Source organism: Pithys albifrons, chromosome 3, assembly GCF_047495875.1.
Source record: "Pithys albifrons albifrons isolate INPA30051 chromosome 3, PitAlb_v1, whole genome shotgun sequence".
Lineage (NCBI taxonomy): Eukaryota > Metazoa > Chordata > Aves > Passeriformes > Thamnophilidae > Pithys > Pithys albifrons.
The window spans coordinates 85,191,857-85,205,782 of NC_092460.1; the positions used below are offsets into that span (position 1 = coordinate 85,191,857).

Here is a 13,926-nt window from a genome sequence, read left to right on the forward strand (position 1 = left end):
CTTTAACTCAGTGAAATTGAAGATTCTAAAGGACATCATTTTCCTCTATAGAAAGATGAATTATTGGAGAAAACATTAGGCAATGATTTTTAGTATTGCATATTATCTGTACAATGTCAATCTTATGAAGCCATTGTAATATTTGTGCCAAAGAATATACTGGAATATCTACTTTGCCCTCAAATGTCAGAATGGAAAAAATAAGCATTAAGCTGTTTCATAGGAATTGCTTTTGAAATGTCACCAAGTCAAGTATTATAAATAGTTTTTAAACTAATTCATAGAAATTATATCCAAAATACCTGAAATCCATTTATTGTAATTACAACTGACAGTTCATGCAACTTATCATCCTAAGAGTTCACAGCAGCACTTCAGAGAACTCTGCAAAAACACTGGGAAAGGAAGCCCTTCTAACACCATAAATGTTAAAACATCTCTTCAATAATGTCCTGGTTCTGGCCAGGGCAGGGTCAATCTTTATGCAGTAGCCTAGAGGTGATGTGCCTAGGATACAAAGGTTATTCTATACCACTCAGCCCATTGTTGGGGCAGGGGTAAAGGACTCCTGCATCCAGGGAGAAGGGGTTCCTTCTTGTTGAGAAAACATTGAGGGGGGTGTCATCCAGGATTGTTTATTGTCATGGGGTTCTATATGAGCACTACTGCATGTGAATCACTCTCTCTTTTGTACACTTTTATTATTAACATTGCTGTTGTTACTGTTCATTTGCTTATTTCATTACCATTTCCAGTAAACCGTTCTTATCTCAACCCATGATCTTTGACTTTTCTGCCTCCAATTGGAGGGGGAGGAAGGGGGAGCAGCGTGTTGGGTATTTTTAGTGGGAGTACCAAATTGAAGAATACCATCCCTAAACCACAAGTAAGGCATTCTAAAGAAAATTATGTTAGAAAATAATCACATTTGTAGAGAGAATTAAAGTAGAGATCTCTAGTTACACAGGCAGCACAACCAGAATTGGTCAGCTTTTCAACAAAGGTATATACTGTGGAAAAAGGTGAAAAGTAATATATTCCTTAAAAACATATTGACAAAAGAATGAGATATTGAAGGCAAAAAATCTCTCCAAATGAAAAGGACTGTAGAAATAGCACTCACAGTGAAGAATGAAGAATTGGAAGAATATCTATGGTCATAAAGCACAATATCCTCCCAAAAATTAACCACATAACATGAACTTTTTTGATACATAGCTTTTATTTTCCAGGTGAGAGAGAAGGAAGGGCAGAAGTTGAGGGGGTGGCACTTCAATGCTCAGTGCCCTTCATATATGCTTCTATATTCAAGGCAAGCATTCTTCGCGCCTGCCACTTCTTATATACATGTACACACTGTTCACCTTTAAACATTTTCTAACCTAAATCAGTAGTAGATAAAGGTGATTCAAATATTTTAATCACACTATAAAAGGCTGCACAGGGAACATGTGTTCAGTATCGTTCCATATGGAAGAGGCTTCACAAATGAGAAAAAAATAATGGTAACAACTAGTAACTTTTGGTACATTTTTCTAAAATTGACCTAGTTTCCAACTTTTGGGGAAAAAACAGTATTTTCAGTGTGCCTAGAGCGTGACAATACTGGCAATGAAACTGAAGACTTTACAGTAAGGCAAAACACATTGCAAAAAATATTTGGGATACAAGCTGTTTGCAAAGATGTTTTGAGAAGATCCCAGTAATTTATTCCAACTACATCCCTTGAATTGTACAAATCCTTTGTTGCAGTAGTTCAATGTCCTAACCTACAGTCTTAATGAATCTGTATCATAAGCCCATTTTTCTACTTTTTTTATTCCCTACAGAAATATTGAACCAGATACTTGGCATTAAACACTTAAATAATAAGCCTGGGCCTTGAAAATAAAATCAGCAACATTCTAAAGATGCTGTAATGAAATACTGGATTCATGTTATAACATATATGTATTAAAATCTTAGCAAATGGTCCAATCTGACTTATAGTCAAGAAAGAAAACATCTCTGAAAATTCCTAAAAATGGTTTCTTAGAAGAATCATTATTCCACATATTAGGCTATACAAAGACATGTTAGGTCAAATGCTTTATAGCATATAATTTCAGGGAAATTATTACCTTTAAGAAACAGTGATTACAAATTTTAAAGCCTCTTAATTTTGTCTTAAATATTAACGTGTTTTAAACTGAGCACCTATATACACAAAGCCACATATAGACTCTCATCTTAAAATGAATGTTCAATAAAACACTTCTGACAGCAGGTACTTAGAAAGCCCTCATACACGTTTCTGATACTTTTCAATAAAATTATTTTTAATATTAACTCAGATTATTAGTTCAATTCAGAAAAGAATTTTATATTTTTTATTATTCAAGCATATATGCAGAACTACTTTGGAATTCATTCAGTATGCAAAAAAACCCACTAAGAGCCACATTTCTTTTAGGTTGCACAAAAGAAAAGTGTCTATCCAAGGTATAATGAGATAGGTTAATTTTGGTTCAAAAAATGAGAAACCGGTGAACCCTTTCAGTAACTCAAGAGAATGCTATGAGTAACAGGTAAGCAAGCTCTCATGCCTGCTACACTTGTATTTAGTTTCATTTAAAGCAAGAGAGCAAAAGTCATAGATTGGTTTGGGTTGGAAGAGATGTTTAAAGATTATCTAGTCCAATCCCCCTGCCACGGGCAGGGACACCTTCCACTAGACCAGGTTGCTCAGAGTCCCATCCATCCTGGTCTTGAAGTTTTCCAGGGATGAGGCATCCATAGCTCCTCTGGACAACCTGTTCCAGCACCTCATCACCCTCACAGTGGAGAAGTTCTGCCTTATGTCCAATGGAAATCTATGCTCTTTCAGTTTAAAACCATTGCCCTTTGTCCTGTGACTACAGGCTTTGGTAAAACATCTCTCTCCATCTTTCTTAGAAGCCCCCTTCATATATTGCAAGGCTGTAGTATGGTTTTCCCAGAGCCTTCTCTTCTCCAGGCTCAATTACCCCAAGTCTCTCTGTTGGTCTTCATACAAGAGTCCAGTACCCTGACTACTTTTGTGGGCTTCCTCTGGATCTGCAAGAAGTGGTGCCAGAAGCCACTGTTCCTACATCATTTTGACATTTCTGCTTGCAATCAAATCATTTAATGAATAGTGCAACAGCTTAGCTTGAACACATTTCTGTCATCTGGCTAAGCTGTTCTGCCAAACTTTGCACTGGTCTAGTACAATGGAAAAATTAAATATCTGCTAAAAGGAATACTGACATCTCAGAGCACAGAAAGTGAGGGTTAACAGCATCTCAATTTGCCAGTGTATCATCTCTTAGAACACACGAGTCAAGATCAGAGTTCTAAATTAATCAGAAAAGAAAAAAAAAAGGACTTTCAAGAGCAAAGGCAAAAGCCACCATAAATTATCGTAGGATTAACAGGAACACAATAACTATTCCCACTTACTTTCTTTTTAGATGTCAGAACCCAAAATTTCTTTTTCATATGCATTCATTTCTCATATCTGTAAGAATGAGGGCTCTTTCTCTCAGATGATGCATAACAGAACCAGCAGGTTCTACAGCTATGCTTAAATACAGCTGCTCACTACAGTTCTTCCTTATAACAGATGAAAAAACAGGAATTCATCCAAACAACATAACTTGCAGTTTGAATGTTACCAATCTCCTAGGCATTCGGTACTGAACTTTTACTCAGCTTTTGGTACAGAAAATACAAACAGAACACATCTGTCAACTATGCTCTGGAATTAACCTCCACACAAAACAAAAACAGAGACAGTCCCAGTTACAGACCTTCAAAACACCAAAATGAACAATGCGGTCACAGCATAAACTACTACTTTCAGTCACAGATAAAGACAGAAGGATGCTTTTTTATGTAAGGTATGTGATCCTAAAAACATTGTAAGATCCTATCCTGTTAAAACACTCCACTGTTAGAAGAACAGGAGATGCCAGTGGTGCTGGACTCTTAAAGACAAGGCTCAGATAAAGGCACAGGTTATCTCGGGCTGCAAGAGACTGAGGCAGCTTAAAAAGAGTGCATGTAGCATTAAGACAAGGGATAATGTTTTTAAGGGGTAATGACTTCAAACTGAAAGTGGGGAGGTGTAGATTAGATATGAGGATGAAATCCTTTACTGTGAGGGTGTTGAGGCACTAGAAAATATCCATCTCCTAGTTTCCCCTCCATACCTGTTTCCCATTTTATCCTTCTATATCAGTGGTTATGCTCGCAATGGAAGTAAGAGTTACCAGAATTCAAACTCACTTTTGAAATTGTAAATGGTGCTTACTTAGGCTCAAAGTTCAATTCAACATTATCTGTTTAACTCAACATTAAAAGCAGTAAGAAGACATTTCTTATGATGATGCCAACAACTTCTATGTAATACATCATCTGGACAGACTACAACACAACTGGTGAGACAATCTCAGGGTCAGTTTGGTACTCACGTTCACAGGTAGTACGTGGTAGAGACCATTAAATACAAAGCACTGGTTTTATCTCAAAAAATTGAACCTACTATAAAAGGAGCACCTGGGATGTTACATGAAAAAATAAGATTTTAATAATTTTCTTTTCTTATTTAATGTCAGATAAGAAATATTTTTCATTTCTGTATACAAGTTAAACTGAAAAAAAGGTTTGACTAATGACAGTTGCTCTCTATGTCACATTTACTCTGTATGCAAAGTTTGGGAAAAATACATATACAGCAATTCTTGCAGAAAATGTAATAAAATTATAGATCAGTTGAAAATATTCAAAAAATCTGTAGTTTTTATTTATGAAAACAGAGAAACTGATCTGAAGAATACAAGATCAGTGATAGGAGCTGTAGGCTTTCATTCAGAGGTGACTTGTTTTCATTCATTGTAAATGAGCAGTGACCACTTACTATCCAGCAGCTGTTTAGTAGCCTGTACATGATGATATGGGAGCTCCTGTTGGAGAGGTGTCCAGATGACAGTCACAGTTCCCTGCTTGCAGTCTCAAATAGCATAAAGGAACAGTAAGACCTAGAGACCACAGTCGCCTGTGTCTTCTGGACAGAAAGCAATTCCATAACAGGTCAATGAAAAGGTGTTTCTCATATGAGCACTGTCTACTAGAGGTGAAACAGGATCTCAATTTAAGGTAAGGTCAATAGAATATTTTTCATGGGAACTTGTTGTGGTTTAACCCCAGCCAGCAGCCAAGCCCCACACAGCCACTGTCTCACTCCCCCACCAGCAGGATCAGGGAGAGAATCAGAATGGTAAAAGTGAGAAAACTTGTGAGCTGGGAGAAAGGCAGTTTAATAGGGAAAGTAAGAGCCATGCATGCAAGCAAAGCAAAACAAGGAATTAATTCACCATTCCCATGGGCAGGCAGGTGTTCAGCCATCCCCAGGAAAGCAGGAGTCCATCATACATAACAGTTATTTGGAAAGAAAACCACCATCGCTCCACCACCCTCTTCCCCCGCCTCCCCTTTATATACTGTGCATGATGCCCTTTGGTATGGAATACCCCTTTATTCAGTTGGAGTTAACTGTCCTATCTGTGTCTCCTCCCAGTTTCCCACATACCCCCAGTCTCTTCACCAGCATGGCAGTACAGAAAGCAGAAAAGGCTCTGACTCTATGTAAGCACTGCTCAGCAGTAACAAAAATATTTCTTTATTATCAATGGCATATTCAGCACAAATCCAAAACATAACCCCATAGTAGCCACTGTGAAGGAAAATAAGCCTACCTCAGTCCAAACCAGAACTATCTGCATTTTTCACGGTTCCACATAAAATCTTTGAGAAACTTTTTTTTAATTTATGTTAAGGGCTTGATTTTTCTGCTCAACAAATTCCACAGATTTAAATGGTAGGCTGCAGACCAGACATTTAATACAACCTACCAGTATGTACAATGTACTTACTTTGTATTCTGACAGCAAAAGAAATAATGAATTAGGAGAACATTTCCTCTTTACAATTTTCTTAATGTGAAAGAACATGCATTTACAATGCAGAACTGTAGAGTCATGGAGTTTTAGATTCTTTTTTCCTAGTACTATCACCATTTAGTCAGCATAAATGCTGGGCTTCATACTGCTCTCTTCCTTACACAGCATTTAAGACAAGAAGTTCAATTTTCCAAGTATCATTCAGTTTTGGTGGTTTCTTTCAAAAAATTCATTTTCTCAACCTTAGAAGTATTACCATAACAGAACAGCATAGGGCTGTAATGTTCTCCTCATGCTTACAAAACAGTATAGAATAAGGAAAACCAAAAGCTCCTAACAGCCAGAACTTTGCTAAAAGCTGAATACTATGTTGCTAAAAGAATTACCATTTACACATAAAAAGCTCCTCAGTATTTACAGCAAAGTCAACTGAATAAATGCACTAAAAAGTAGTTCTGAATCAAAACTATGTCATTTAGATTCCTGATGTAGCATGCAGCTGTGATACCACAGAAAATTTCCTTAATTTGACCAAACTTTCTAACACCATAAAATGCATACTCCAGTTACAAAGAAGAAAAAATAATTCATTGTACCTTTACAAATGTGAGGCATTCACTGTAGGTACTTCTCTCTGGTCTACTACTGTGCATCAAACAAGTATGCAAAATGCATGTCTGGGATCCAAAAATGTCACAACTCTTTTAATTCTGAATTGCCATTGAATGTGGCCACCCTCTACCAGGACAGCCTTCTGAGGGTGTTTTTAATTTAACTGATGTTTCAGCTAAATAAACTAATTAATTCCTTGCTGATGACACCAAGGACTATAAACAGCCTATTTCTACTATTTCATTTTTGTCTTCTCCTGTTGAAAGCCTACCACAATCAGACCATTTTTCTTTGGTTAGATAATATTACATTATATTTATCACTATAGCAACTAACTTAATTGATTTGATGCAGGTTTCTCTTCCACCATAGGATGGAGCCACTATCCCTAAATATAATCTAAACATTTAAGAAAGAAAAAATTATCAGTTTATCATTTTACCACATCAATGGGAATGTAATTGGGCTTCAGAAATTAAAGTATAAATTAAAGCCTAATGGGCTGTACATGTACACCTAGAGCATGCTTTATAAATATGCTTATCTGCCAAGTGGAACTCAGAGTAGGGTGTCTACTGGTTGCTTTCAGTAATAGGGATGATTATAGTACAACAAATACATTTCAAAAAAACAAAGATTCACAAAGTAATTAGGAGAAGGAGAAGCAATGTTCCTATAACTGATTCAGGTATAAGCTTTATCAGTCCAACAGACTAGAAATGGAAATAAGCAAGGTAGATCAAAAATTTTATTTACACTGCTATAAAAATTGAAAAATAGAAAAGTTCTGATTTGGTATTTGAAGCTGCAGAGTATGATTGTAGTAAAATGATTCAGTGAGAGATAATCCAATATAAGATTCCTGTAATTAGTTTGATAATATATTAATCTTTAATGGTTTTTTTACAGAATGCTTCTTGATATCAGAAATTTAAATCGATATATTTCTATATACCTGAATAGAAATGTGTGTGGAAAATACAGAACACCTTACATAGTCAAGTTCTTTCCTGTTACTTATTTCCTTTTACTTTCTAAGAAATATGAGAAGCGTGTTATTTTTAAAGCATTTTTAAAAGTCATCATGTTCCTCTCCACATTCAGTTATGCTTTTCTTCAAAAAAGGCATCAGACGAAAAAAGATTAAATTCTAGCTGATTTTTAAAAGAAATCATAAAATCTTAGGTGCTACATTACCTAGAAATAGCTTCATTTTTTTTTAATCTTGATTTTAACACTTTCTCTCTTTCCACAGAGCAAAAAGTATTTTTTGCAATGTTTCAAATATTACCACTAAAGAAAATGTTCATGGTGCTTCATTAACATTTGGAATTGCAGTTGTCAAATCAGTGAAGCATTGCATAAATGGTGGAGTGTTTTGACACTGCATATTTTAAGTTGCATAGTGCTTTTCAGTGCTATATGAAATGAAGAACGTACTACATGTTTGAAGAACACCATCTAAGCCATCTGAGAGAACTAATTAGAAACTGTTCCTTTAAGCACACCAAAAAATGCCTTCAGATTACCAGCCAACATTTGCTTTGTTCAGCTTAAGTAAACCATGCAAAAAATAAACGATGAACAATATGTAACAATTTAAATAGACAACTTAAGTCCTTAGAACAAAACATTGTCAAACCTCTCATTGCTAAACATAAATAGTTTTAAAGTGTCAGAGTTTATGATTAACTCTTTCTGAGGCCATAGAAAATATATGCACAGAACAACTCATATTTTCTCATAAAAAGCCTGGAACTCTCCAGGCATTTCTAGCACAAATTTAATAAAATATTTCCTATTACTAATATCCTGTAACATGTACTCCCAGTGCAAACATAAATTCTTTAAAATTTCACTATGTTGTTTAGCATATCTTTTATATTAACACATTGAATTTGGCATTATGTACAAAATTATATTCTTTAAAAGCATGGCCTGTTTAATGTGATCTTTTTAATGAGAAGTGCAGTGCAGAATGTGCTAAATTACAAAAAATAATTACAAAATTCTTTTTAGAATAAGCCACTTCCACAGTCATCAATATGAAGAGTCCTTGTCATATGCAAATAAAAGTGAATTACAAGTTCTCTTAACAAATTAAAACCAATTAAAAAAAAAAACAAAACAGAAAACCAAACACACAGAGAAATGTGAATATAATACAGTTGGAGGGAATGGAATAGAGGGTTAAGAAATGCAGCAGGCATGCTCCTGAAAAACAGCTTCTGTTTCCTATTCATCATAACCTACACCTATTACAGCTCAACAAGACAAGCCTACTGCAAAATCTTTTATGCTATAGCTAATGAAAGGAATATGCACCATAGGTAAATTACAGACCCCATTCAGATATGTTGGGAAAATACAGTGCAGATTCATTTCGGCAAAGCTATGTAGGTCCCTCCTGATAAATTACGTATTTTGTTAGTATTGCGGAGCAACAGTTTTTTATATTCCCTTTGAAAGTTGCCCAATCTGATACCACAGACTAACTTGCATTCCCCAAAGTATGGGCATTAACTGTATTTACATTATAAAACTGCTCAAAAATGATTCTTGCCAAAAGCAGAAAAAGAAAAAAAAAAAGAAAAAATAGACCTTTAAGAGTGATAGTAATTGGGTACTTGATTCTTGCAGATACCTCATCTGCAACTCAATGTGATTAATGGGCAATCTATCAAACCTGAAAAAAGTACAAAACTCTACTGATAACCTGAGATGCCGCTCTAAAACTGACAAAACTAACTAAACTGCTGGAGATATGCTAAGGTAGTGACAGCTTTTTTTCCAATGCAATTTCAGTCAGAGAACCACATACGATCTTAAGATGATGTTAAGACATCTGTCACTTGATTAAGTATGCTTCCTAAAAGAATGAACATAAGCAAAACAGCTTCTCTTCATGGAAGATGGATGGAGTTAGGAGCGTGTGTACGTGGAGAGAGAAGTCTGGGAGAAATCTGGTAACATCTGATAATAACCAGTGAACAGTGGATCACAGTTACTACTGCTAAAATGCTTGTTTCTAAAATCCAAGAGTGGAGTAGAAATGCCACATCTACAACTTAAGGACATCTTATTCTTCTGAGAAGCAGCAATATTAAAGTGTCAGTCTACCTGCTATACCATAGGTGAGTGGGGGAAGACGTGTTGAGGGGCAAATCTAAGGAATAGAACATATTCCTGCCAGCTTCAGAGCTTGACCTTTGCCAGAAGCGTTACCTCAGGTGGGAAGGGCGTAGATTTATGCCCAGCAAATGCACCAGGACAAATATGTACTTACTGCAGTAAGCGATTAGCAGACTGGCCAGGATCATGATAGCCCAGAAAGTTGAGGACATGCTTGGCAAGGTGTTGGCATCTTTTCTACTGCTTCTCCTGGGAGATGGAGCCATTGAAGCCACTTCCCCGGTGGGGGGGAAAGTCAGACAGTTTCACCAGCCAGCTCTCCCTTTGAGTGATGGCCTTTCCCCACGTGTAATCCTCAAGGAAAGCATCTTCCAACGACCCTGCAGTTCATCATCAGCAACATGGTCCTGTTGCAGGAATCATCTTCCAGACAGAAAGCCAAGGCGACTATAATGCCTGCGAGGTTTAGGCGCAGTGGCCACAGCCAGCTTTCCTCCTGTCAGTGTGGCGCGATTCACTAGCGTGGAAGGTTTCGCTGCGGCTTGGATGCCTCGCGTGGCGCTGAGCTTCGAAGATGTCCCACAAACGAGCCTATTTTTATTTATTTATTTTTCTTGTCCTTTTTTAATTTGCAGAAGTTGTTCCGTTGCTGTCCTTTCCCCCGCCTCCCCCTCCCCGGAGGTGCTGATGCGGGGCCTCCCCCGCCCTCCCTCCCGCCGCTCTAGGGCGACCCGCGTTTAGGGCGCCGCCGCCCAGGGGCGCAGCGCAGCATGGCCGCGAGGGCTGCGGGCACCGAGGGGCGAGGGCAGCCCGGCGCCGCCGCCGCCCGCCCGCGGGGCAGGGCTCGCCCGAGTGGCTCCACGCAGCGAGGGCGATCCGCGCCCCAGCGCAGCGCCCGCTGGGGAGCAGCGGGCGGCGGTGCCGGCCAGCAGCCGAGGCCGGCGGCGGGGCTGGACAGCCCCCGTCCCCCCGGCCTGAGCTCCCCTCCCGGCCGGTCCTGCGGCTCGACGGGGCGGTGGCGCGAGGGGCGGCCGGGACACTTGAGCGGAGGGTCGGTGGCGGCAGGTCTCCTCCTCTCCTCTCCGTTCGCCAACCGCTCCGCTCTCAGGTTCTGCCGCTACAGCGGCGCCGGCCCTTCAAGTAAAGAGAAGCGGCAGGAGGAGGAGGAGGAGGAGGGGGCCGGCGGTCACGCCCACAGGTGCACAGCGCTCGGAGCACGGCGGTCCTTCCCCCGCACCGCTCCTCCAGCGCGTCCCCGCCGGCGGAGCGCGCCCGCCCCGGCGCTCGCTCGCATCTCCCCCGGTCCCGCTCCGGCCCTGAAGCCGCTGCCCTGCTCACCTCTCCCGGGGCGGTGCCGCGCCCGGGGGTGTGGGGAGGGAGGGACCGCTGTGGGGCCGCTCCCGCAGCGGCTGCGAGCGGCCGGTGCGGCGGGCAGGGCCGGGGGCGAGCCCTGTGGCTCGGTGGGGGGAGAGCCGCGTCCGACCCCACCGCTGCCCACGGCCCCCCGCGGGGAGGCAGCGCGGGGGAACCGCTAGCAGGGGAAGGAAGCGGGGGCGGTGCCCCCACGAGCCCCTCGGGGAAGCTTTGCTCCCGGGTGAGACCGGGTCTCGACTGAAGAAGCGGCCCAGGGAAGTCGCTCTCCCCATCCCCTCACCTGCGCGGAGCGGCTCGAAGTCTCCACGGTGTGTTCCGCCTAGACGCGACCATGGATGTTAAAGGAAACAATTCCTCATTCTGTATCTATCTGTGGTCCTTAAGGATCCTTATGGGGACAGCTGTTTCTGTCGCTGAAATGGCAGCGACACATCGATATGAAACCCAGTTTAGAGGGCTTGAGTTCACATGTGTGCCAGTAGTCCTTATGGTAATAAAAACAAACCTAAATGTTTTAAGAGGGACCAGGTAGTTGAGCTTTTCCATTCGGAGTCTCCATAGCAATGTCTTCAAGTTAATAGTTAAGTTCTGCAGAGGGTAGTCATGTTCCAAGTACAGGCAGACTTGGCAGACTAGAAGAGGAGCTTGGTCACAAAATGTCCCCATTGTCTTCTCCTGTGTTTTTCTTATATAATGAATATACCATGAAAAACCTGATCCATATTTCTTTAGAAGCCCCAAGTTTGTCTGACTGTTTGCCACTTAAAGACCTAGACTTAAAATTGCATATGAATGATGTGATATTTACAAGACAGGACTATAGGGACTATATTAGTACAGCTACTCTTGACTAGATACTTGTAACTAAGTTCAGTTTTGCACCAAGAGGACACTGCCAATGTAATCTCTTTGATTTTAGAGATTTTCAACCAGAATAGTCTCATTCTGAACTGTTAGGGCAATACACTGATCTGTTCAAAGATCTTTCACAGAGATGAAGCTTTAACTATCATCTGGGTACAACTACATTTGGGTACCAGAACATCTCCTTTCAAAATGTGACTTTCTTTTCACTTATTTTCAAGGCAATTTTGTTCTATTATATTTAAGAACTAAAACAAAACAAAACTGAAACATTAAGGCAACATGGTAACCTGTATTCTTCTCCCCCCTATAATTTAAAAGAGCATACTATTATTATTATTATCATTATTATTATTATTACTAATGTAGAGATTAAATCTTTGTAACATCTTCTATCCCTGACTTGACAATATATTTTCTCCCTAAGTCAATATAAATTCAATACATCCTTTGCAATCCTGAAGTATTACTTCTGTTTGATATTACAAGGTTATACTGGATCATGAGTATTTTTTGAAAACAGGAGTTCCAAAATTCCCATTCTCAGAATAAATGTAAATAAGTGTTAAGGAACAAAAATGCCTCAGCATGACATGCTGTTGTTCAATCCAGTTGCGGGAATAACATGTAAATTAATCAATTTTCTGTATGTATGAAAAAAATATTTCTATTAAAGCTGTGAGTAATGAATATACTGTTGACTAGCATACTTTAAATATTACTGAAAAAAAAAGAAGCACAAGTATCTTGAAAAGAAGTATATAGAATGATGTATAGATTAAGAGACTTTAAAGCCTAAAAGGACAGCTGTAGTAATATATAGGGCCCTATACCTTTCAGTACAGAGCACAAAATTTATTTAGTAAATCTTACAGTTTGCCCAAGAAGTTATGGTTATACAAGAGGATTTCCCTTGGAAATACATCCAGCTTTCAGTTTGAGGAGTGGAAGTCATGATTTCTGTTCACCTAAATAAAGCTTGAAGGTTGATGCAGAAGCTGAAGTCTTGCTTTGATAATTCTGTAAACTGACTATTCATTTGAAACCAGGTTAATTCCCTTGTCAGAGAACTACTCAGTTACTCAGAAAGCAAGGTACCACTCATTGAGAACAGGAACCACCAAACTTGGGCCTTTGTGTTTCTGTACTACTACCTGTTATAGTGTTACATAAGGCATTTTATATTAAAAATAATTCAAACATTACATTCTGATTTGATTGTCAGACAATCAAAGATAAGATAAGACTTAAAAGCACACTTAAAATGTAATTTTTGGTCTCTGCTGGATGTTCTGTAGGTATATATTGATTCCCAGTAACAGCTTGGCTGTTCTGCACTGTCTGTATTGAAAAGTATTTGACACTACTCACAGAGTAAAGTCTTACTCAAAAAGTGGGAGAATGTGATTGATTTCAAATTAATTTGCTTTTTTCCTCTTTGACATGTCCCCTTTACATTTATTTTCAAGGAAAATGTGAAAAGTCTGTCTTTAATGCCTCCCTCATCTCCCAAGAAATTCCTGGGATTCAGAACTGTGTGTAGAGACCTGTGTGTAGAAGCAATGATTAAAATCAGGGACAAATGTCTAAAACCTGAAAAGAAAATAGAAACTCAAGTAAAAAGCTGTATATCAAAATGAAATACCCTTTTCAGAAATCAGGTTTGTTCCCATACAAAGACACAGATCTCTCATCCTGCCATTGCTGTTGGAAGAGGTACTGTTTACAAGGAAATTAAAATAATATTTGAGCTATTTATTAAGATAGACTGTCATTGCTCCAACAGAAATTTAAGCAAAATGTAGCTGTTGACTTAGAAACAGGCGTAGTTTGAAGCCTGATATATGCTGTATCTGTGTCAGAGTTTGTCCATGATGTGTATATGCATCGCTGCTTTCTGCCAGCATGTCAGACCTGTAAAGCCTGTGTAGTGATGTTGACCTCTATTACAGATGCAACATACAGAGGATAAATCTTAACATTC

General features: G+C 39.3%; 1 protein-coding gene across 4 annotated transcripts in view; it reads right to left on the minus strand.

Annotated features, from left to right (window-relative positions):
* TAFA5 (TAFA chemokine like family member 5) overlaps window positions 1-10,404 on the minus strand; it is a 436,638-nt gene extending 426,234 nt beyond the window's left edge. For 2 of the 4 annotated variants that reach the window (XR_011697518.1, XR_011697517.1), the window contains exon 1: window positions 9,859-10,404. Coding sequence is in view for 1 of the 4 variants with exons in the window: in XM_071552572.1 (XP_071408673.1) it covers window positions 9,859-9,970 (112 nt within the window). In the remaining 3 variants the exon portion in view is untranslated. The remainder of the gene's footprint in view (window positions 1-9,858) is intronic. The other 2 variants (XR_011697519.1, XM_071552572.1) reach the window with 2 other exon arrangements.
* Window positions 10,405-13,926: the final 3,522 nt, after the last annotated feature.